We start from the raw sequence: 21160 nt of genomic DNA on the forward strand, positions 1-21160 counted from the left end.
CTCGAAGGCCCCGACGTTCAGGAACACGAGCGCCACGTCGACGCTCTGTCGCTATAGCTCAACCCGCTCCCGGCCACGCTCGTCAACTTGAGAAGGCCGACCGAGTCGATCCTCCTCAACTTGCTCTCTCTGGCAGCAGGAGCTGCTCGCACATGCTCGACGAGCTACAAGCATCTACACACGTAGCTCGAGCGAGCAGAGGACCGGCGAGAGCCACTTGGCTCGCGCCGGAGGTTCGGGTCCACCTCTCGGGCTTTCCTCTCGCGAGACGAGGAAGATCGACGGACTGCATTTCAGGATGGCTCGAGGCGGGCACGAGAGACGAATGGGAAGCGATGAGAGAGTGGTGCACAGAGGGGAGGCGAGGGAGGGAGGGAGCTCGAGGCGAGACGGGCGGTCGGACTCGGGCGAGAGGGGAACGGCGAAAATTGGGAAGGAGTTGGGCGACAGTACGGCGAGGTCGACGACCCGCCTACCGCTTCTTCTCGTCCTTCATGTCGTAGTCCGACGAGCAGGGCCCGAGGACGAGCTTGACGAGGTAGAGTTCGCTGCGGGAGGAGGTCGGACGAGGTCAGGGACGGCGACGACGAGGGTTTTTCGAGGAACGGGAGACGCACGGCGACAGCTGCTGGCCCGACGTGCGGCGGAAGTTGTCCTCCTCGACCTCGTAGCTGCCTGTTGGCGCGGGAAGAGAGGGAGGGGGAGAGACGAGGTCAGTCGAGGACAGACCGGATCCGGCTCGGCGAGCTCGACGACGACGACGGCGACGACGAGAGAGAAAGAGAGGTGGGACGTACTCGTGCAGTCGACGAGGTCACCAATGACCGGGTGCTCGTCAATCTCCTCGAGGAACGCGCGCGCGCCCGAGTCGTTGCCGATCTGGGCAATCTGGATCGAGAGGGCGTCCGAGCCGTAGCGCGTCTGGGCGAGCGTGTCGCTCGCGTTCTTGATGACCTGTCGAACGGTATGGTGGGTGGGTCAGCGGGAGGGTTTCGGGGTAGAGAGAGAGAGAGGGGGAGGACGCACACGGACGATCGTGTCGCGGGCCTCGCCGCCGGGAGCGCCGTCGGTGACGGCGACGACAAGGAGCGGCTTGCGGAGCGTACCCTGCAGGACATCATACGTCAGGTCAGTGTCGAGTTCTCGAGAGGGACGAGCAGGCGAGAGGGAGGACACGCACGGCGCGAGCCGGGCCGAGGAGGAGAGGCTGGATGATCTTCTGGTCGAGGGCCTGCAGACAACGACGACGGCCACGTCAGTCACAGCTCTCGAGATGCACGAGGAGAGAGAAAGGGGCATAGAGAGAGGGAGACGCACCGTGCCGAGCGGGGTGAGGCCCGAGAAGCGGATCTGCGAGACGAGCTGCTGCGCCGACGCCTCGCTCGTGATGTTGCGCCCGACGAGCTGGCTGTTCATGAAGAAGACCTGCACGGGAGGAGAGGTGCGTCAGGTGGTTCTGCGCCCGATAGGGCGCCCTGGGCCGGTTAAGAAGGTGGAACTGGGGAAGTTGGGGGCGCACCTCGATGCCGTCCGTGTCGAACAGCGTGGCCGCCTGGGCGACCCTGCCGATAATCATCTTGGCGTCGTCGATGCGCTCGCCGTTCTCCTCGAAGGCTGCGAGCGAAGCGAGCGAGAAAGAGGGTCAGGGAGGGGTCCGGGAGCTGCGGCAACGGCCGGAGGCCGTCTGGAAGGTCGAAACGGACGACTAGAGGATCTGGCACGACTCACCCATACTCCCGCTGTCGTCAACGTACATAGCGACGTCGAACAGCGCGAGGCGGCACAGGTCGATGGCAATCTCCATCGGGAGCTTCCAGAGCGAGGCGATCTGCGAGAGGGCGCCCGTCTGGACGATGCGCTGCGCGATCTGCTCGAGCGAGCCCGGCGGGTAGAACGCTTGCAGTTTCTGTGTGTGCGTGCGAGGGGTCAGGGCCGGGAGAAGAGAGGAAGGAAGGAGAGAGCGAGGAGGGGGGAAGGACGGCGAGAGGGGGCGAGGCCGAGAGGGCGTGCGAGGGATAGACGGCGAGGAGGGATAGTGAAAGGCAGAGAGGGAGGGAGAGCAGAGAGAGTGCGCTGCGGAGAGCTGAAGGGGAGGGAGAGAGAGAGGACGGACCTGCTCCTGGACGCACTGCGTCAGGACCTGGACGATGACCTGCTGGCTCGGGCCACCGCCGGGCGCCGCAGCGCCACCGTGCTGCTGGGGCGGCTGCTGGGGCGGCGCACCGTACTGCTGCTGCTGCGGCTGGCCGTAGCCTGACGAGGAAGGGAGGGGTCAGTCCAGGTCTCGACGGGCGACGAGAGAGAGAGAGGAAGGGGACGCACCCTGCTGCTGCTGACCGTACTGGCCCTGCTGCTGAGGCGGCTGACCGTAGCCTGCGGGCGGTGGCGCGAGGCCTCTTCAGTCGGGCGCTCTCGAAACCTCGAGAGACAGACAGAGGGGAACGACGCCGACGCACCCTGCTGCTGCTGCTGCTGCTGCGGCTGGCCGTACTGACCCTGCTGCGGCTGCTGGCCCGGCGCGCCGTACTGGCCCTGGCCCGGCTGCTGCTGCGGCTGGCCCGGGTACGGCATCTGGCCGCCGGCGGCGCCGGCGGCGCCAGGGCGGTTGCCCGGCACGGGCGGGTTGCCCGGCGGCGGGGCGTACTGGCCCTGGCCCTGGGGCGCGCCGTAGCCTGCGCGAAGGAGGGACGAAAGGAGGGGGGTGAGTGAGTCGCTGGAACGGCCTGAGCGGGCCGAGAGCGGGAGATGGGGCGCACCTTGCTGCTGACCGTAGCCGGTCGAACTCGGCGGCTGGCCCGGGAAGGCGCCCTGGGCGTGCTGCTGCTGCTGCTGCTGCTGGGGCGGAGCGCCGTACGGGGCGGCGGCGGGCGGCGGCGCACCACCGCCGTACCCAGGCGTGGCGGCGGAGCCGGCTTGCTGAGCGGCGGCGAGCTTCGAGGCGAGACTGTTGCGCATGGACGGACGTCAGTTGGGGAGGTCGCCGGAACGAGGTCGGGCGGGACGTGGAGGGGGAGGAGGGGGCGGGGAAGGGCCGCGAGAGAGAGAGAGGGAACGCACCCCATGATGGCTGGATGTGCTGGTTGTGTAGAGAGGAGCGAGAGCGAGAAGCTGGAAGTAGCAGAGTCGTCAGGGGACGACGAGGTGAGGAGCGAGAGGGAGGGCCAGCCTTGGCTGCGTCGGGCCACACGAGGCCACGAGCGGCGAGGCGGTGCAAGTCGCTCCCTCGGCCTCGTCTGACGCTCCCTTTTCTCTCTCAAGCAATGCCAGCGACAGCCCAGCACGACGCACGCGGTAGAACTGCCACAAACGCTGCTAGAATTTCCAGAGTGGTATCCTTGGTTCAAACTCGCCTCGCCTCCTCCTCGCCGTCCAGCCGATTCCGACTCGCACCCGACGCACAACCTCCTCCTCGTCGCTCCCTCCAAGCACACAGAACCGGAAAAGGAAGACGCCCGAGCAGGACGGCCCTCTAGTTCTTCTTGCCGATGCTCGCCTCGAGCTCGCCGTGGCTCTTCTCGAGCTCGGCGAGGTGCGCCTTGGACGCCTCGATCGACTTCTGCAGCGCCTTGAGCTTCTCGCGCTCCTGGTGGGGCGTGAATCGGGCCGTGCGGCGCGAGCGAGGGCGAGGGCGGGAGAATGGGAGGGAGGAGGTGGGGAGGGAGACAGGGCGGCGGCGGCGACGAGAGAGGGTAGGGCGTGCGGCGCAGAGTGCAGTTCGAGGATGGCGAGGGAGAGCGTGGGAGACGAGTCAGTGCCAATTCCTCCCTGACAGCGGCCTTGCGCACGAAGAGAGGGAGGAGGGAAACGGCCCACGCACAGCGTCGCGGACGTACTGGTCCTCGGCGGCCTTCTCGCGCTTCTTCATCGAGTCGTTGCCGTGGCCCGACGGCATACCCTCGGAGCTGCGCACATTGACGGGTCGTCGTCAGCGCGAGGGTTGCGAGGCCGCGGCGAGGGCGGGGGAGGGAGGGGGAGGGAGGGAGAGATGACGCTGCTCACCTGCGGAGGGCAGAGAGGGAGAAGGCGCGGGCCTGGGTGCGGGCGACGCGGAGAGTGTTGGTGACAGCGAGCATGGTGGTGGTTTTGGGCTAGCTGGGAAGGAGCTGTGTGGGAGAGAGGAGAGGGGGAGGAGGAGGGGGAGCAGGAGCGGCTCGGCGGATCTGCAGCCTTCGCGGTGATGCTTGTCACCCTCTTTCTGCGTCTACAGTCGAGTTTCTCCTCTATCCTACAGTCTCGTTGACGCTCTCACAAGACCGCTCGCCCCACTTCGGCTCGCTCAGCTCGACTCGCACCTTTTTCCTTCTCTCGCTCGCGACGAACCGCTCTCCGCTGTCGCTCATTCCGCGTACCGCCTCGAGCATCTGCTCGGCACGTCCGCCGCGGTCACCGTGAGCTCCTCGCCGACCCGGACCGCTTTACCGCGAGTCGGGGGAAGAGAGACGAGCCGCCAAAGGACAGAGGACAGGCTTGCGACGTGCGCGCCCTCGCCATGTGTGCGCCCTTGTTGCGCCTGCGCGCAGCGACTACGCGGTGGCACTCCTCGGGACTGCCCGCAACTCGAGAGACGGAAGCGTGCCGAGGAGCAGGCGAGAAGCCGCAGGAGAGAGCGCCAACCACGAGCGCGCGAGGAAGGACGGCGGACGTCGCCCAGGACGGGTGACTCGAACGTCCGACTCTGCCCTTTAGCAGCTGCCGAGTGCAGGGAAGCGAAAAGCAAGCTCGCCTGGCCCAGGCGGGAGCGAGGCTGGTCGAGGTACCCGCGAGCGAGGAGAGGCCGGACGAGTATGCGTCGGGCGGGGGCAGCGGCAGCGTGTGCCGGGCCTGACTGAACAGGAGCGTAGATTGAGCTCAACGAGGACGGTCCTCGGCGGGCGAGGTGAGGTGGGCGGAACACAGGCCGAGCAGCTCTCGACCCAGGGCTCGTCGCCCCCCTCGCCCTCCCTGCCCAGCACCCCGTCCCTCCTCTACGCCATGTTCGCTCGCCGTGCCCTCCAGGCTGTGCGTCTCACCTAACTGCGACCCCTCCCGCCGTTGCCCGCAGCGCTGACCGTCGCCCCGTCGTCCTCGCAGGCCCGCCCGCTCGCCCGCGCCTTCTCGTCGGCCCCGGTCGCTCGCAAGGGTCAGTCGGCCCTCCGTGCACCCCGAGGACTCGTCGTGGACAGCTGGACAGCTGCCTCGGCGTGCCCAACCCGTACCGGGACCCTCTCTCGCGCGTCGAGGAACCTCCCGAGCTGATGGTGCTTGTCCCCTCCTCCTCCTCGCCCCGATCCCTCCACCACTCGATCCGACTCGACCACCTGCACCGACTCGGCACTCTCAACACACTCGCCTCTCCGACGCACGCCCCACACCGTCCCCGCTGCGCTCCTCCCCTCTCGCAGACTTCGTCCAGGAGCTCTACCTCAAGGAGCTCCGCGCCTACAAGCCCAAGCCCGCCGTGCGTCCCCGTCCCCCTCTCCGACCCGAGAAGCTCGACTGACCCGGCCTCGACGTGCGCGCGCGCACAGGCGGCGACCGCCGGCGCGACCAAGTCGTACTCGACCCCGTCGGCCCCCAAGACCCCCGAGGTGCCCGACGCGGCGGCGCTCGCCAAGGAGCTCGAGGCTTACGACGCGTGCGTTCGCAGGACTGCTCTCTCTATCTCTTGCTCTCGTTCGGCGAACGAGCGCGACACTGACTCGCCCTCTCCTCCCTCGCCCTCGCCTCGTCTCCCCCTCATCTCGACCTGTCGCACATCGTCCGCCCTTGCTCGCTCGCGCTCCCGCCCCACCTCGCCCGACATCCACCCATTCGATGCCCTCCGACGATACGCCCCATGCTCGTACTCGACATGCCCCAACCCCGTCCTCGACGCACCCCGTCTCGGATCCCCCTCCCCTCCTTTCCCGCGCGTCCTCCCTCGCCCACCCGCCGCCGTCCGTCACCAACCTCGACCTCGACGCCCCCGACCCCTCCTTCACGCGACGTACCAGCTCGGTCCCGGTCGCCGACTCGCCCTCGACCTCGACGGCCGAGGTGGTCGACGAGTCCGAGGCCGTCGGCGCCGACGACTACCTCAAGCTCTGCGAGGAGCCCGTCAAGGTCGAGGCCAAGCACTGAGCGGCACCCTGTGCGTGTGCCCTCTCTTCTCGACGGCGGTTCTGAGCGAGGAGGAGGTTGGTAGAAGAGGAGGAACGAGCGAGCGAGCGAGAGCGTTGATCTCCAAAACGAGGTGTCTGTCTCCGGCGTGAGCGAGTCGTGCGAGTGAGGGACCCAGTCGAGGGTGCTCGAGAGAGAAGAACTGTCTTGCAACAGAGGAGAGGGAGAGCCGGACCGTCGCGCTCTTGGGCACCGCCGAATCAGTCGACGTCGGTCCCTCATTCTCCACCGCCTTCGCGCAACTCTCTCACGACGTCCCGCCAAGCCCTGCACCGCCTGCGCCTCCTCCTCCCTACCCTCTCCCGAACCCGCACCCTCACCCGCTCAAGCATGTCGGCCCCGTACGCGCGCGAGCAAGCCATCGCGCTCAGCACCGTCCTCAAGGCGTCGCTGCTCGCGCAGAAGATCCAGGCCGAGCTCGTTGGGTCCGGTGGCGTCGAGAAGAAGGACAAGAGCCCCGTCACCGGTCAGTCGGCGGTTTCTCTCTTCAGGGGTGCTGTGCGTCTCGGGTGGAGGGAGGGGAGATGGGGCGCAGATGAGGCGAGGGGAGGGACGGGGGCAAACGTGCGCGACTGGGCGGGTCCTGCGACTCGAACGAGGTGCATGGAGCACTCGAGCAAGCTCGCTCGGCGGTGTGGGCGTCGAGCCTCGCCGACCGCTCGAGCGCTTCCTCTCGCACCCGCAGCCTCTCCCTTCCCTCCTCGAGCACCTCGACTGACTCTCTCTCGCGGACCACCCACAGTCGGCGACTACACGGCGCAGGCGCTCGTCTCTGCGCTCCTCGCGGCCCACTTCCCCTCGGACGCCATCATCGGCGAGGAGGATTCCGCCGACCTGCAGCGTCCCGAGCAGGCGACCGTCAAGGCCCAGATCGTGCGCCTCGCGGGCGAGGCCATGCGCGAGGAGCTCCCCCTCGCCGACGAGGAGCGCGCGTGGGCCGACGTCAAGCGCGTCGAGCGCGGCGACACCGAGTGGATGGCAGCGATTGACCGCGGCAACAGCGAGGGGGGCGCAAAGGGGCGGCACTGGGCGCTCGACCCGATCGACGGCACCAAGGGCTTCCTGCGCGGCGGCCAGTACGCCGTGTGCCTCGGCCTGATCGAGGACGGCGAGGTCGTGCTCGGCGTCATGGGCTGCCCGAACCTGCCTGTCGACCCCAAGCAGCCCGAGGGCGACAAGGGCGCCCTCTTCGTCGCCGTCAAGGGCCAGGGCGCGTTCCAGGTGCGTCGCAGTCGTCTCTCTCGCTCCCTCGAGCCGGCGCAAGGACCTCCTCGCGCCGCTCGTGCGCGAGCTCAACGTCGACTGACACGCCCTCTCCCTCGTCCGACAGCGCTCCTTCACCTCTCCGACCCTGACCCGCATCACGATGAACTCGCTCGCGTCGCTCTCGGCCGCGTCGTTCTGCGAGTCGGTCGAGGCGGGCCACAGCGACCACGGGACCAACGCGCGCATCGCCGAGCTGCTCGGCATCACGCGCGACAGCGTGCGCATGGACAGCCAGGCAAAGTACTGCTCGATCGCGAGGGGCGACGGCGACATTTACTTGCGCCTGCCCGTTAGCGCGACGTACGAGGAGAAGGTCTGGTGCGTCCTCCCCCCCTTCCCTCCCTCCCTCTCTCTCTCGTCTCTCTCCCGCCTCTCGACGAGCAGCAGCACTGACCCCCGAGCCCACCCGACTCGACTCGACGACTCGCAGGGACCACTCGTCGGGCTCTCTGCTCGTCGCCGAGGCCGGCGGCATCGTGTCGGACATGCACGGCCTGCCGCTCGATTTCTCGCTCGGCCGCACGCTCAAGGGCAACAAGGGCGTCATTGCCGCACCGCGAGAGTGGCACAAGCAGGTGATCGAGGCGGTTGCCAAGGCGGTCGGCGAGGAGGGCAAGTGACCGGGCGCGCGAGCGGGCGAGAGGAAGAGGGCGCGAGGGGAGGGGAGCGGAGGGCACGCGGGTTGTACAGACGCAAGGACCGGGGCGAGGTTGCAAAACGCCACAGCTGTACCATGCTTGCGCTGCTGTGCGAGACGAGCGAGACGACGAGGAAAGAGAGCAGGCTTTCCCGCGCGCGAGCCGCCGCCGCACGAGCCTCTCTCGAGCTCGAGAACGCCGACTCGAGCGGCTCTGTCCAGCTTTCGCCGTCGCGCTCGTCTTTGAGCTCGCAGTCGGCTCTTGCCGAGTCCCAGGCTCTCAGGCTCTCAGGTCCTCTCGCTCGCGCGCTCGTCGGTGCTCTCGGGCCGCGAGAGAGGGAGAAAAGCGAGAACGACATCGCGTTGTACAACACGGGCCTGCACGGACACAGAGGCAAAGACAAACGCTCGAGAAAAGAAAGAGGGGCCTGTGCGGCACGACGGGGAGAGCGTCAGTGCTCGAGAATTGGAGAAAGGAGAGGGAGAGAGAGAGAGAGAGAGAGAAAGCGGTGACGCACCCACGGACCCTCCTCACGCCCCTCCTCCTCACACGACACCCTCACCGAGCCGCTCCTTGGGCGCCGCATCGCTGTGCACGGGCGCGTCGTCGACAAAGTCGGGCAGGTCGGACGTCGATGCGCCGACGGCGTCGTCGCGCAGGTACGACGGGATGGCCTGTTCGTCCTCGGCGAAATCGTCGCCGAGCGCTTCGAGCTCTGCGCGGGGGTGGAGCGGAGTGGGTGTGGGGCGGGTCAGTGAGGCGCGAGTGAGGGGAGGAGGGGAGGACGAGAGAGGGAGAAGGAGGGAGGGAGGAAGGAAGGGACGGACCGGCGTCGAGGTCGATCTCGTCGAGCTCGTCGGGCACGCCGTACGAGCGCGACATGGACTCTTGAACCTCGTTGGCCTGATCGATGAGGTCCTCCATGTCGTACTGCATTTGCTGCGGGGCGTCGGTCCCGACGAGAGGGGAGAGGGTCAGCGCGCCGAGCCTCGAGACGTCCAAGGGAGAGAGAGAGAGAGAGAGCGGGACGCACCTCGATCTTGTCGACGTCGACCTTGCCGTACTGCTTCTTGAGCTCCTTGTTGGCCGTCTTCATGGCGTCGACGGTCGCCATCGTGTTGCGCAGGTTCTCGGTCGTCAAAGAGGCCTGCTCCATGTTGAACGTCTGCTGCTGCAGCTGGCCGACCTGGGCCTCGTACAGCTTCTTCTGCTTGAGGACACGGAGGGCGCGCTGCTGCACTGCGCTCTGCGGGCGAGTCGAGTCGAGTGAGCGAGTGACGGTGACGGTGGGGGGGGGGGGGGGGGGCAACGAGGCGGTGTCCAAGAGAGAGAGGAGGGCGCACCTTGCCCGGTCCGTCGCGCATCTTGCGCATCTGGTCGCGGTATTTGGTGAGCTCTGCGTCGAGCTTGCGGACCTTGACCTCGATCGAGTCGATGCGGAGGTCGGTCGAGGCGATGGCGTCGGTGAGGGACGGTTTGGGCTTTGCCGAGGACGAGCCAAAGAGGCGGTTCATGGCGGGTGGTCACAGGGCTCGAGTGTGGGTGGAGCGGGCTGGCTGAGGCGAGGTGGGGGGGTAGTGACTGAGCGGCGACTCCGAGGAGGAGGAGGAGGAGGGGGAGCTGGCGAGAGAGGAGAGGGGCGAGCCCGGATGCGGGTGAGCCGGGTGGTACGGACAGGAGTAGAGAACGGGGCGGACGAACGTCGGTGTTGGTCTCTGGCGGCAAGTCCGTCGACGGCGGGCCCGGGAGTAGACTCGCCTCATCACCTCTCTCCCTCTCCCTCCCACCCTCACCAGCTACCGAGCACCCATGACTCGCCCCATACCCGTACAAGCACAGCGCAAACGCCCCTCGAAATCCTGCATCGCCTGCCGCACCGCCAAAGCCAAGGTCCGCCCCTCTTCAGCCTCATCTCCCTCTTCGAGTCGACTGACCCGCATCCTCCCTCGTGCAGTGCACCGGCTTGACCGAGGCGTACCTCCACGCCGTCGACGACCCGCAACAGCTCGCCGAGTGGCCAAAACCCTGGCCCACCTGCGACCGGTGCTCGCGCTCCGGCGCCGCCTGCACCTTCCTGCCCTCGCGCCGCAAAGGCCGCCCGCGTCGCCTCCCCAAGGACGACAACGACGGCGACGAGGTGTCGCACCACCACGACCACGACCGCCGCCGCGAGCAGCCTGTCGCGTCCGGCTCGGGCTCGGGCTCGTCGTCGTCTGGCGACAGGTCGCCGTCGACCACCCACACGTCGCTCCCGACCCCGGACGCCCTGCCGCCGCAACCATCCTCCTCGTCCACCACGACCACGACGACCACGACGACGGCGCCGGCGTGCGACTTTCTCCTCCCGGCCGCGGCCACAGCCGTCACCGACGTCACCCTCCCCCTCCCGAGCGCACCACCGCCCGCGCACGCCTTCCCCTCGATCGTCGACATCGCCGCCCGCTACATCGAGACGGCGAGCGTGTGGTGCCCGTTCCTCCCGCACTCGATGCCCGTCCTCCACGCCTACCTCTCGCGCGCGCCGTCGTCGCTCCCGCACGCCCTCGCCTCGCTCCTCGACCCTCGCCTCGCGCCACCGCCGTTCGACCCAGGCGCACTCGCGTGCCCGGCCCCGCTCGCGAGCATCCAGACGGCGCTCGTCCTGTCGCTGCACGCGTTCGCGTTCAAGGACCGCGCGAGGTCGATCGACCTCCTCCAGTGGGCGTGCCGCGAGCTGCGCATCGCTGGGTGGCACGGCGACGCGACGCCGCCCGAGGCGGGAGGGCACGAGAGGGACCTGCTGGTCAGGGCTGGGTGGTACGCGTGGGGGATCGAGATCCACATGGGCTTCATCTGCGGCGTGCGGGCGAGCATCTTGTGCGACGTGCCGCCACCTGCCGTTGTGCGTCTCCCTCTCACTTTCTCGCTTTCCTTGGCGACGCGATACTGACCTCGCCACCGTCGCCCCGCAGCTCGACCCGTTCACGCTCCAGCGCCACGTCCTCGCCGTCGCGCAAGACGCGACCGACTACAGCGGTCTGTGGAGCCTCGACATCCCCTCGCGCGACGCCTACATCGCCTCGATCGTGACGCGCGCCACGTCGCTGCACGCCTACGCCCTCACGTCGCTCGCCAACCCGGCCTTGTCGGCGCCCGCGCAGCGCTCGCCCCTGTTCTCGGCCGCCCTCATCTCGCAGACGGCGACCGTGCTCGTCCTGTCGAGCCTGAGCCCGCTCAGCCCGCTCATCGCCCCGCTCCTCCCTTGCTCCCTCGACACGACGAGCCCGCCACCGCCACCGGGCACCCACGTCCGCAACCGCATCACGCACGCCGCGCGCGCCATCACCGACGTCGTGCGCGCGCATGCGCGCTCGACCGGCGCCCCGTTCCCGCCGACGGTCGACGCCGACGGCCACGAGCACCCGAGCGAGCGCGTCCACTCGCCCTTCTTCGGTTGCTGCCTCGTCGTCGCCGCCCGAGGCGCCCTCCTCGCCGCCGAGGACGTCGTCCTCGCGCGTGCGCACGCCGCGTCGCTCAGCGACCACGAGGCGGCCGAGTTGGCGTGCTTGGGCGCCGACTTGGACCTGTGCGAGAGCGAGCTGAGGAGGCAGGCGGGACACTGGCCGGCGAGCGAGACGCTCGCGACCGAGGTTGGGCTGCTCAGGAGGACGGCCGGCGTCGTGTGAGCGCGCCTGCGGGCGGCACTCGACGCTTTGTTACTGTGTCTGTGCCTGCAACGACTTTCGTGCTCTGTCGCTCGAGCGAGTCGAGAGAGCGCTCAGGCCTCGTCCAAGAGTCGCTCGCTCGGCGCAGGAGCCTTGGAGCGAGGTCCGCCCCCTCTTCTCTTTCGCCTCTCGCGGCGCCGCAGCACTGACCCGACCTCTCGGACAGTTCCCCCACGTCGTCAACAACCCGCACACGGTCCGCGACCGCCACTCGGAGCCGCTCATCCGCCGACCGGGCGCGTGAGAGGGCGCGGCGACGTTCTCTTTTGCCCCGTAGACGTCTTTCGCTCGCAATGCCAGCCTCTCTGTGCATCTCTCGAGTAGCTTGATTCGAGAGAGAGTCGCTGCGGCCAAGTAAAGATGGCTGGGAGCAGCGCGAGCCAGCCTTTCCGTCGCCCGCAACTTGGGAAGGCCGCCCTCATCTCCCCCTCGGCACAGCAGCGGCGCGAGCGGTGGGTGCGACTATAGCTCGTCGCTGCGGCATCACTGGAAGCTGCTGGCTCATCTGTGCTCTGCTTCGAGGCGAGAGAGCAAGCCGGGACGGAAAGTGCGGGGAAGCGCACGGACCGTCGGCGAGCCGACTACGTCGACGGCGACGGCGGTCCTCTTGACCGCCGCCCTTGGCTCGAGCGTCGATGCTCCTGTGCGCGATCTGCACGCACGATCGCTGCGCGGAAAGCCCGCGTTCCGGAGAGTCCGCGGTCGGCTCGGCAGGGACGTGGCTCGCGTGCGCTGCTTGCCTTGCCATCTCCTCCTCTCTCGCTTGCCTCCCTCGCAGCCTCTCTAGCCAGCATGAAGGCATCAGAACTCGTACAAGACGTCATGCACCTCAACTTTCTCCTCTCGCGCCACGGGCACGCTCACGTCTTCATCCGTGCGTCCACCTCCCTATCGAGCTCGCGCACCCTCGCGACTGACTTGCGACGCCGGGTACAGGTCGCGAGGCCGTTCTCCTGCACCTCACTGAGCTGAGGAACAAGCCCGAGATGGCCGGGAATGCGTTCTGCCGCGCGATCGACAGCATCTTGTCGGCGGACGTCGGGCCTGAACCGGTGCGCCCGTCTCGCTCTCCTTGTCGGCGAGAGCCGCCTAACGTCACAGCTCGTCCCGTCGCAGACCTTCATCGTCGGCGTCGACGTCGGTGACCCGATCCAGAAGCTCACGCGCTGGCTGCAGGAGCCGTCGCAGGACTTTGAGCTGCTGCCGAACGGCCCAGGAGCACAGACTCTGGTTCGTCCCGCGTCTCTCTTACGTTCTCGAGAGCAGATCACTGACGCTCTGGATACCGCCGCAGGCATTCCGCTCGCCCACGTTCGAGGGGTCCGTCCTCCATTCCGCACCTTTGAGGCGGCTCGCCAGCTCACCTTGCTTCTTCACTCCTCGCAGGCGCCGGTATCGCTTCAGCCTCATGGCGACCAGCCTCAAGCGTGTCCCGTCGACGCTCGTCGCCCTCCCGTTCGAAGGCGTCGCGAGGACTGTGCCCGTCGTGACGGTCGCCGGCATGGTCAGCACGGTGCTCCTGAGCCTGCTACTCCCAGGCCGCGCCCCCCTCCAAGGAGCCGGACTTGGCCGCATTCGCGTGCTGCTTCTCGCGCAGGACGCGACTCGCTCCGCCGGCGACGGCCCGCTTCCACGCCACGACCTGTTCGGGCTCTCGCCGCGCGAGTGGGCGCACCAAGTGCCGCGCGACGTCACCAAGGACGAGTACATCGCGTGCGCCGAGCGCCTGCACGAGGCGTCGAGGACGGACGGGTACAAGGCGCTCGCTGCGGAGATGGCGAAGAGGGAGCACGACTCGGGCCAGCTCGAGCGGCTCGTGCGCGAGTGGACGATCGGGCTCAAGCTGCTCGCGGCACTCTTTGCGGTGCGTCGACTCGTCCTCTCCTCGTCCGTCTAGCTCGCGGTGCAGTCGCTGACTCGTACGAGCGCCCGCAGGAACCGTGGGGGTCCGTACGTCGCCGCTCTCCCTCCTCCTCTCAGCCGCACCGCCCTGACCCTGTTCCCTCCTCGACAGTTTTCCGGGGTCGTGCAGAACCCGCACACGGTCCGCAACCGCCACTCATACCCGCTCATCCGCCGACCGAGCGTGTGACGCAGCTCGACCTCCTTCCTCTCCTTGCCGTACTTTCCCCCTCGCCCGTGCAACTCTGCTCCCTCAGTGCTCCTCACACATGCCCGTATCGACGAGAGAGCTATGCGCGCCTCGCCCGAAACTCTCGGAGCGCTCTGCGAGAAGCTCGATCCGTCTCGCTCAACATAGGAAGGTCGACCAGCTGCTGCCCTCTCGCGCTCTCGTCGGGCAAGCGACGGCCAGGACTCGCGCAGAAGGAGCAAGTGGGCATTGCAGGGAAGACGGGAGCTGCAGAGACGGGCGCTAGACAAAGACGTTCCTCCTCCCGAACGCTCGGCGCGCCGCCGGCTCGAACTCGCGCTTCGCGAGCGAGTGGTGGTGGCGAGGCATGTGGGCGTAGTGGTCGTGCTGCGAGATGGCAAGAGAGATATGTCAGGACGAGGTGGCCGCGAGAGGGAAGGTCGAGAGCGGCGTACGGCGCCCTGCGGGCGCAGAGAGGGTCAGTGCACGAGGGAGGCGAGGGAGGACGGCGGGGAAAGAAAAGAGCGACGCACAGTGAGGAGGTCTTTGAGGGCGCCGCACAGCTGCGTGTACTGCGCGTGGAGGAGCGCCTCCTGGCGGAAGTGCGCCCGCGCCTGCCCGTTGGCGTCCCACTCGAACATGGCGGCCTCCACGGCGACGTTGTTCTCAAACCTCGCGAGCCAGACGTCCATCGCCGCGTCACCCTCCTCGGACAGGAGCGTGCCGTAGACGGCTTGCCGCAGCGCCTCGGTCACGCTCGAGAAGGCCGGGCGAGCGTGCGGGCGCCCGGCGGCGGCAAAGACGCGCGCGCTGTCGATCTCGTCGCGGCCGAGCGAGACGGCCCACCGGACAAGCGTCAGGGCGGCGCAGATGCCCTTGGCGTTGTCCGTGTCGGCGCCGAGGATGAGCGCCTGGACGGCGACGAGCGGCCAGGTCGCGTAGAGGAACGCCGAGCCCGTCGGGTCCGTGTACGAAGCGACGAGGCTCGAGTGGAACGGGTTCTGGACGTAGCGCAGGTGGCAGGCGACGTCGAGAGTCGGTCCGACGTTGAGATGAGGGAGCGCTCCGTGCTTAAGCGAAAGACGCTTGTCTGGGGGGGGGGGGGGGCGCGAGCGAGAGTCAGGACGTGGACCACGTTCTCGAGGATTACGAGAGGGACATGGGCGCACCTTGAACGGCTGCTGCAGGGCGCTCGTGCACTCGCCGTCGACAGAGTCCTTGAACTGCCTCTGCTCGTCAAGTGCCTCGGTACGCGACATGCTCGACGGCATGTGGATGACGATCGGCTGCAGGCGAGGGCTGGTGTCAGGAAGGGCTCGTCCTGCTCGTCGAGGAGAGGAGAGGGAGGACGTACAAAGAGCTTCGTCGGAACCTGGAGGAACTCGAGCTCCTTCGAGATGCTCAGCAGGTAGATGTGGCGGTCCTTCTCCTCCTGGGTGCGGTGGCGCTCGATGAGCTTGCTGGCGATGCCGAGAGCAGCAAGACCTGCGTGCGAGGCAAGACTCGTCAGGAAAGCCAAGTCGAACGAGGAGAGAGGGAGAGGACGCACCGTCGAGGACGAGGACCGAGCCGGGGACCTCGCGCTGAAGCGGGCGCAGGATCTGGCCGTACCCGAGGTTGGCGCACTGGAACGCGTTCCACGAGCCTGAGAGTGCGCCCGCCATGTCGAACGTAGACGAAAGCGAGAGCGAGAGAGAGCAAGAAGCGACGCAGCGCGAAGACGCGACCGCGGACACGGTCCGTGCCCACGGAGAAGCCGCCGCTGCTGCCCGAGACGGCGGGCGTCCGTACAGGGGCGAGGCACGATGGGACCGAGCCTCTCTCTGGAGACGACCGCGATCGAGCGCCGAGCGGGACGGGGCCGGCGTCGAGGGGAACGAGGTGCGAGAAAGTCGAAATTTGGACGAGGGCGACGAGGGGGAGGAAAGGAGACCATCCCTCCTGGTCTCGCGCGTGTAGAAACCCGGGTATCTGTACCACCTGCCCTCCTACCTCGAGCGTGCCGTCCAACCGCCGCTCCCGTCCCGTCCCGCCCGCTCGAGCCGCCACCAAACAGCGCGCCCGGCGCGCTCACTGCTTCTTTGCGCGGCTGCGCGTGCTCCTGGCGGGCGTCTCGGTCGCCGTCGCGTCGAGCACGTTGGCCTCGCTGACGGCGCTCGTGATGTCCTTGACGGCGGCCTTGACGGGCGTCGTGACGGCGTTGGCGGCGCTGCGGGCCGACGACGAGGAGGCGCCCGACGATGACGACGACGACGACGCGCCGCCGACGTGCTTGCGGCGCTGCGAATGCATGTACTTCATCATGAAGGCGAGGCCTGCGCGAGAGAGAGGGTGAGCGAGTCAGTGAGTCGGCTCGCGACGCCGGGAGGAGGAGGGGGGCTGGGAGGGACGCACTGGGAGGCCAAGCGCAGACGACAAAGTAGGCCCAGGCGCCGGCGAGTGCGCCGTACGCCGCCTTGGCGGGTGCGGCCGACTTGATGAGGAGGACGGCCTCCGAGCCGGCGCCGACCGGGTACAGGACGTAGAACGCCGTGTAGCTGCGAGCGGCGAAGAGCGTCAGGCGCGCTGAGCGAGTTTGACTCAGGCGCAGGCTGAGAGAGAGAGAGGGGACGCACCGGAGCCACTCGAGCGCGTTAATCTTGACGCCGGCGAGGCCGGCGACGTAGTGCGAGTAGCGGATGATCTCGGCGAACGACCAGGCGGTGATCATCGACAGGTAGACGGGCGAGCGGGCGACCTGCGCAACAAACCCATGCACGTCAGCCTTGCTCGAGCCTTTGCAAAGGACCGAGGGCAGGGACGAGTGAAGGATAGCGCGACGCACCTCGGGGAAGAGCTCGCCGACGCCCCAAGTGAGCATGAGGCGGGACGTGATCTGGGCGACCGTGGTACCGAGAGGCGACCGGCTGCAGATTACCCAGGGAGGCTGTCAGCACCGCGAGAGGAAACCGCGAGAGAGAAAGGGAGAGGGGACGCACACGAGCCCGATCGCCGAGTGGACAGCCTCGAGGAGGGCAGCCGTCTGGACCCACTTGACCGTCTGGCCAACTCTGCAGGAGGCAATTGGAGGGTCAGGACGGGTCGCCCTGCCAGTGCGAGCCAGAAGGAGAGGAGGACGCACGCATCGTAGGTGCCGCTCGCGCGCTTGACGAGCGTCTCGCCGGTCGACTGCCACCCTGCCCACTCCTTGAGTCCCGTGTACCCGTCCCCACCGAGCATGTGCTCGGCGGCGCGCAGCAGGACGTAGCCCCACAGGCCCGCCGAGACGAGGTTGTACGCCGTGAGGTACAGGCGCAGCGGCGGGCTCGGGCCGCGCGAGGGCTTGCGGGTCGAGGTGGTGGGCTTGGCCATTGGGGTGCTGGTCGTGCGAGGTCGGGCTCTCGAGGCGGGTCGAGGTTGATTGACGAGACGAGAGATGAGAAGGGTCGGCGAGGTCGGCGCCTCGGGCAAACAACGGCCGACCTTGGTCTCGCTGCCACTGCACGACGCTCTGCGCTCTCTTAAGTGCTCGCAGTCACGTAGAAAGGCCGCTTTCCAAAAGATGGACCCGCTCGAGCGAGGTCAAGACGCGATAGATATTTCGCCGGGCGAGGGAGAGAGCAACGCTCGACAGACAACACAAGGAGCTACGGCAAGAGGACGCGAGTACAAGGGCACGACAGGGAGAGGACGAGCTAGGTACAAGGGTGAGGGGTAGGGAAAGGGGAGGCCGACCGGCGGCGCGAGGGGGAAAGACGAAGGAGAGAGCCGTACGCGGCGACGACTAGAAGCCGTACACGGACGCGGCGTCCTCGGCGTTGAGCTCGACGCCGGCAGCCGAAAAGACGTCCGAGATCTGCGCGAGGGGACGGTGCGTCAGTGAGGAGAACGAGGAATGCGAGAAGGGACGGGAGGGGGAGAGGGAGCGCACCTCGGCGTGGCCTCGCGTCGTGTGCATGCGCGAGGCGTACAGGCACTCGATGTAGTCGTCCTCTGCATCGGAAGGGCGAGTCAGTACGAGCGACCGGTGCGGGTGTGCGGGAGGAGAGAGGGAGAGAGGGGGGCGCACCGGGCGAGTACTCAAAGACGAACTCGCCGCCGAGCTGGGTCTGGCTGCCCGGGTAGCTGGGCATGGCGATGCCGGCCTGCGCACGCTCACGATCGAGTCAGCGACGCGTCGGCGGGGACGAGTGACGGAGAGAGCGAGAGGGACGCACCGAGATGGACGACGTCACGTTGCCGAGCTGGCTCTTGACGATGTAGCTGCCCTTGTCCGAGTCTTTGCCCATGTCCCACGTCTTCTTGTTCATCTGCAGGGGGCTCTCGAGACTTGTTAATCGCCGCGCCTCGAGTGTGAGAGAGAAAGGAGGACGCACGCCGAGCGCCTTGTAGAGGTCCCTCGCGCGGTTCGTGTACAGCGGGAACGGTGTCTTCATGCGTTGGCGGTACGTCGCGATGAGCTTTGGCGAGCCCGAGTTGACAAAGACGATGTTGAGCTCGGGAACGTGCGACATGGGCTGAGTGCGGTCGCCCGGCTGGCAAAAAGCGCTCGTCTCGAGCGACACGAGGTTGACCGTCACCTTGTTGAGCGCGTCGACGTACTGGGCGCACAGGCCGCACCACGCGTGCCGCAAGAAGCTGTCGACGCAGGCGAGGGTCAGTCGTCGGCGTCGTAGAAGCGAGAGAGAGAGAGAGGGGGGACGCACACGACGACGGTCCGCCGAGGGCCGTTGGCCTTGATCAGGTCGCCAAACTTGTGCGTCTCGCCGTCCTCGCCGACGACGTCGCAAGCCGCCGCCGTCGCCATATCCTCGATGGTCGGCACCTTGAACCGCTCGAACTGGGGGCGGGGCCGACGCTCCTTGCGCTTCTTCTTGGTCGTGCCGTCGAGCGTCGTCACGCCCGGGCGCCGCTTCTTGACGAGCTTGTTGGGGCGGCGCCGAGGGCGCCGCTTCTCGCCGTCGGTCGCGGTCGTGAGGCCCTCGTCGACCGACGACGACGAGGCGCCGACGAGGCCGCCGTCGCGCGCCTCGAGGACGCGGTCCTCGGGGAGCGGCGCGAGCCCTTGCTCGGCGAACGCGCTCGGGCGCCGAGCGAGCGGGATGGCCGGCAGAGGGAGGCTCGGGCGCCGGCTCTGCTCGGCGAGGAAGTGGGCGGTCGGGAACGGCGAGTTGAAGTGGGCCTGCGCCTGGAGGATGAGGTCCTCGGCTTCGGCGGCGAGCTCGTCGTCCGAGTCGAACTCGTCGTCGTCGCGCTCGGCGTCGTCGTCGTCGTCGTCGTCCGCCGACGCTTCTTCATCTCCCTCGAGCTCGCCCTCGTCCTCGTCGTCGTCCTCCTCGTCGAGCTCGTCGGGATCGGGCATGTCGCAACCGCAGCCCTCGCCGGCGACGTCGTCGCCCTCGGCGCCGAGCTGACACGACGGTGCTGTCGGCTCGAGAGCCGCCTTGGCCTGCGCCTGCACGACGAGCTCCTGGGCCGAGGGCGGCAGGGCGCGGACCTCGGGCTGCGGCTGCGGCGGCGACGGCGGCGCGACGAGCGACGGGAACTCGCCGAGGTCGAGCGCTGCGAGGAGCGCGGCGGGCGTGTCGACGGCGGGGACGGGGACGCGGCTCGGGCGCCGGCGCTGCACCGTCGGGAACACGGTCGCCGCCTTGAACCGGGGCAGCGGGTCACCGCCGCCGCCGTCGAGGTCGTCGCCGTCGTCGTCGACGCTCGAGGGGCGGGTCGACGTCGTGCGACGCCCAGTCGTCGTCGCGACCGAGGCGTGCGAGAACGAGCCCGAGCTCTCGTCGTGCGACAAGGACGAGGGCGACTCGGCGCCGGCGTCGTCGATGCTGGTGTGGGCGGTGACGGGGCCGACGGGCGGGTAGCCGGGCGTGACGAGCGGAGGGAGGGACTGGAGGGGAGGGAGGCGAGGCGACGACGAAGACGAGCCCGTCCCGGAGAGCGGCGGGAGCGCGACGGCGGCGGGAGGTGGCGCGGTGCTCGGGGTCGACGAGGGGCGCCGTCTGCGCGTAAAGATGGCGGGGACCATCGCGCTGGTGCAGTTGCGGCGACGGCGGCGGTGGTGGTGCTGCTGCTGTCCTGGCTCGAGACGAGCAGGTGGGTCGAGTGGGTCGAGCGCCAGGGGTCAATGGTGAGAGGCGGTGTCGGCGAGCGTCGAGGGGTCGGGGGTCGGGCGCAGGGCGGTGGGCTGGCTCGGAGCGTGCACTGGGCTGGGTTGCAGGCAGCTGTGCCTTGAGCAGGGCGGCAGTGGTGGTGGTGGGAGCAGGGCGCGGTGAGAGGTCGAGCGGCCGACCCCCTGAACGTCGACTGCGGGCCTCGCCCAACCGTCTTCACCTGCCTCGCAGGGCCCAACTCTGCAATTTGCTTGCAAGTGGGCGCCGCACGTGGCGCTTAATGAAGACAAATCGTCATCGAAACGCCGACGTCGGACTTTCCCCTCGCAGAAGCTGCGCGAGAAGAGTCCGGAAGCCCGCCGCACGTGCGCACGGACCTCCCTTCTTCCTGGGCCCTTCAGCGTCGCTCTCTCGTGGCTCTCGTGGCTCTCCCCTCTCGCTCGACCGCCGCAACCGGCACGCTCGCGCACTTCCAACGCACCGCGTTGCACGCTCAAAACGTCCCCGCCCCGTGCAGGAACAGCGCGCGCTCCTCGCGCTTGACCCACCGGCTGACGGCCCTCGCCGCGCTCACGACGGCCGAGTGAGGCAGCAGCGGCGCCGTCGCGAGGTACAGCTCGAACTGGGGCGTGACCTGGGTGCGGGAGGAGAGAGGGGGAGTGTCAGAGCGAGAGGTCGGTGGACCGAGGCTCGCGAGGGCCGCAAGAGGTTTCGAGAACGCGCTCCTGCGGGACGAAGCGAGAGAGAGAGCAGGGGACGCACCCAACCGAGGACGGCCTCGTGCTCGGTGCGCAGGTACTGCACCTGGGCCGGCGGGCGCGCAGCAGTGCCCGCTGCGGCGGGGCGAGGGTGCAGCGCGTCGTGCACGTGCTGGTACAGGGTCGTGAGCCTGCGAGGCGGGGCCAAGAGGGGACAAGAATAGGTCAGGCTCGTCGAGCCCGTGCGGCCCGCCGAGAGAGAGAGAGAGAGAGAGAGAGAGGAAGAGAGAGCGTGAGACGCACCGCATCCTCGCCCGCTCGGCCCGCTCCTCCTCCTCCGCCTCCTTCTCCCCTCTCCCGCCCTTGCCCTCCCCCCCGCCCTCGCCCTCGGCCGCATACTCGCCCTCCCACCTCGGCGCCGTCACCTGCACGAGCCCGCGGTCCTTGTACACGAAGTGGCGCAGCCCGGCACGGCGAGCTCACCGAGCGAGTAGGCCTGGCGCAGCTGACAGCCATCTCGAGCGCG

General features: G+C 68.4%; 10 protein-coding genes across 10 annotated transcripts; 3 read left to right on the forward strand and 7 right to left on the reverse strand.

The window, feature by feature from the left end:
• Positions 1 to 273: 273 nt before the first annotated feature.
• Positions 274 to 2886, reverse strand: RHOBADRAFT_30594 (uncharacterized protein). The gene is made up of 12 exons (XM_018412913.1): positions 2757 to 2886; positions 2457 to 2672; positions 2323 to 2373; positions 2114 to 2253; positions 1729 to 1906; positions 1520 to 1614; positions 1318 to 1425; positions 1181 to 1231; positions 1027 to 1107; positions 798 to 954; positions 618 to 675; positions 274 to 548 (listed from the first exon to the last, which is right to left on the reverse strand). The coding sequence occupies exons 2-12, from the start codon at positions 2569 to 2571 to the stop codon at positions 473 to 475; spliced, it is 1110 nt and encodes a 369-aa protein (XP_018268000.1). The 5' UTR covers positions 2572 to 2672; positions 2757 to 2886; the 3' UTR covers positions 274 to 472.
• A 410-nt stretch (positions 2887 to 3296) lies between these two features.
• Positions 3297 to 4127, reverse strand: RHOBADRAFT_65740 (uncharacterized protein). Its single transcript, XM_018418766.1, has 3 exons — positions 4000 to 4127; positions 3818 to 3902; positions 3297 to 3583 (listed from the first exon to the last, which is right to left on the reverse strand). The coding sequence occupies exons 1-3, from the start codon at positions 4071 to 4073 to the stop codon at positions 3470 to 3472; spliced, it is 273 nt and encodes a 90-aa protein (XP_018268001.1). The 5' UTR covers positions 4074 to 4127; the 3' UTR covers positions 3297 to 3469.
• Positions 4128 to 4971: 844 nt separating this feature from the next.
• RHOBADRAFT_47402 (uncharacterized protein) lies at positions 4972 to 6099 on the forward strand (the record flags this gene model as incomplete). The annotated part of the gene is made up of 5 exons (XM_018414976.1): positions 4972 to 4998; positions 5071 to 5119; positions 5382 to 5437; positions 5508 to 5614; positions 5973 to 6099. The coding sequence occupies 5 exons, from the start codon at positions 4972 to 4974 to the stop codon at positions 6097 to 6099; spliced, it is 366 nt and encodes a 121-aa protein (XP_018268002.1).
• A 285-nt stretch (positions 6100 to 6384) lies between these two features.
• RHOBADRAFT_67020 (uncharacterized protein) lies at positions 6385 to 8142 on the forward strand. The gene is made up of 4 exons (XM_018419154.1): positions 6385 to 6604; positions 6881 to 7359; positions 7469 to 7722; positions 7835 to 8142. Exons 1-4 carry the CDS (start codon positions 6469 to 6471, stop codon positions 8022 to 8024), a joined length of 1059 nt encoding a protein of 352 aa, XP_018268003.1. The 5' UTR covers positions 6385 to 6468; the 3' UTR covers positions 8025 to 8142.
• Positions 8143 to 8638: 496 nt separating this feature from the next.
• On the reverse strand, positions 8639 to 9556 carry RHOBADRAFT_6860 (uncharacterized protein; the record flags this gene model as incomplete). The annotated part of the gene is made up of 4 exons (XM_018419175.1): positions 8639 to 8757; positions 8870 to 8981; positions 9076 to 9288; positions 9386 to 9556. Coding segments are annotated over 4 exons (615 nt in total), but the record flags the coding sequence as incomplete, so codon positions are not given.
• Positions 9557 to 13039: 3483 nt separating this feature from the next.
• RHOBADRAFT_67021 (uncharacterized protein) lies at positions 13040 to 13913 on the forward strand (the record flags this gene model as incomplete). The annotated part of the gene is made up of 4 exons (XM_018419155.1): positions 13040 to 13066; positions 13133 to 13610; positions 13682 to 13696; positions 13761 to 13913. Coding segments are annotated over 4 exons (672 nt in total), but the record flags the coding sequence as incomplete, so codon positions are not given.
• Positions 13914 to 14120: 207 nt separating this feature from the next.
• Positions 14121 to 15502, reverse strand: RHOBADRAFT_47407 (uncharacterized protein; the record flags this gene model as incomplete). The annotated part of the gene is made up of 6 exons (XM_018414977.1): positions 14121 to 14225; positions 14294 to 14299; positions 14372 to 14923; positions 15008 to 15124; positions 15193 to 15323; positions 15388 to 15502. 6 exons carry the CDS (start codon positions 15500 to 15502, stop codon positions 14121 to 14123), a joined length of 1026 nt encoding a protein of 341 aa, XP_018268006.1.
• A 219-nt stretch (positions 15503 to 15721) lies between these two features.
• RHOBADRAFT_56329 (uncharacterized protein) lies at positions 15722 to 17189 on the reverse strand (the record flags this gene model as incomplete). Its single annotated transcript, XM_018418292.1, has 6 exons — positions 15722 to 16153; positions 16233 to 16375; positions 16454 to 16575; positions 16663 to 16744; positions 16817 to 16888; positions 16960 to 17189. 6 exons carry the CDS (start codon positions 17187 to 17189, stop codon positions 15909 to 15911), a joined length of 894 nt encoding a protein of 297 aa, XP_018268007.1. The 3' UTR covers positions 15722 to 15908.
• Positions 17190 to 17601: 412 nt separating this feature from the next.
• On the reverse strand, positions 17602 to 19851 carry RHOBADRAFT_47409 (uncharacterized protein; the record flags this gene model as incomplete). The annotated part of the gene is made up of 6 exons (XM_018414978.1): positions 17602 to 17673; positions 17749 to 17810; positions 17887 to 17962; positions 18035 to 18127; positions 18194 to 18455; positions 18524 to 19851. The coding sequence occupies 6 exons, from the start codon at positions 19849 to 19851 to the stop codon at positions 17602 to 17604; spliced, it is 1893 nt and encodes a 630-aa protein (XP_018268008.1).
• A 578-nt stretch (positions 19852 to 20429) lies between these two features.
• On the reverse strand, positions 20430 to 20942 carry RHOBADRAFT_47410 (uncharacterized protein; the record flags this gene model as incomplete). Its single annotated transcript, XM_018414979.1, has 3 exons — positions 20430 to 20570; positions 20699 to 20825; positions 20938 to 20942. 3 exons carry the CDS (start codon positions 20940 to 20942, stop codon positions 20430 to 20432), a joined length of 273 nt encoding a protein of 90 aa, XP_018268009.1.
• Positions 20943 to 21160: the final 218 nt, after the last annotated feature.

This window comes from Rhodotorula graminis, assembly GCF_001329695.1.
Source record: "Rhodotorula graminis WP1 unplaced genomic scaffold RHOBAscaffold_18, whole genome shotgun sequence".
Classification (NCBI taxonomy): domain Eukaryota; kingdom Fungi; phylum Basidiomycota; class Microbotryomycetes; order Sporidiobolales; family Sporidiobolaceae; genus Rhodotorula; species Rhodotorula graminis.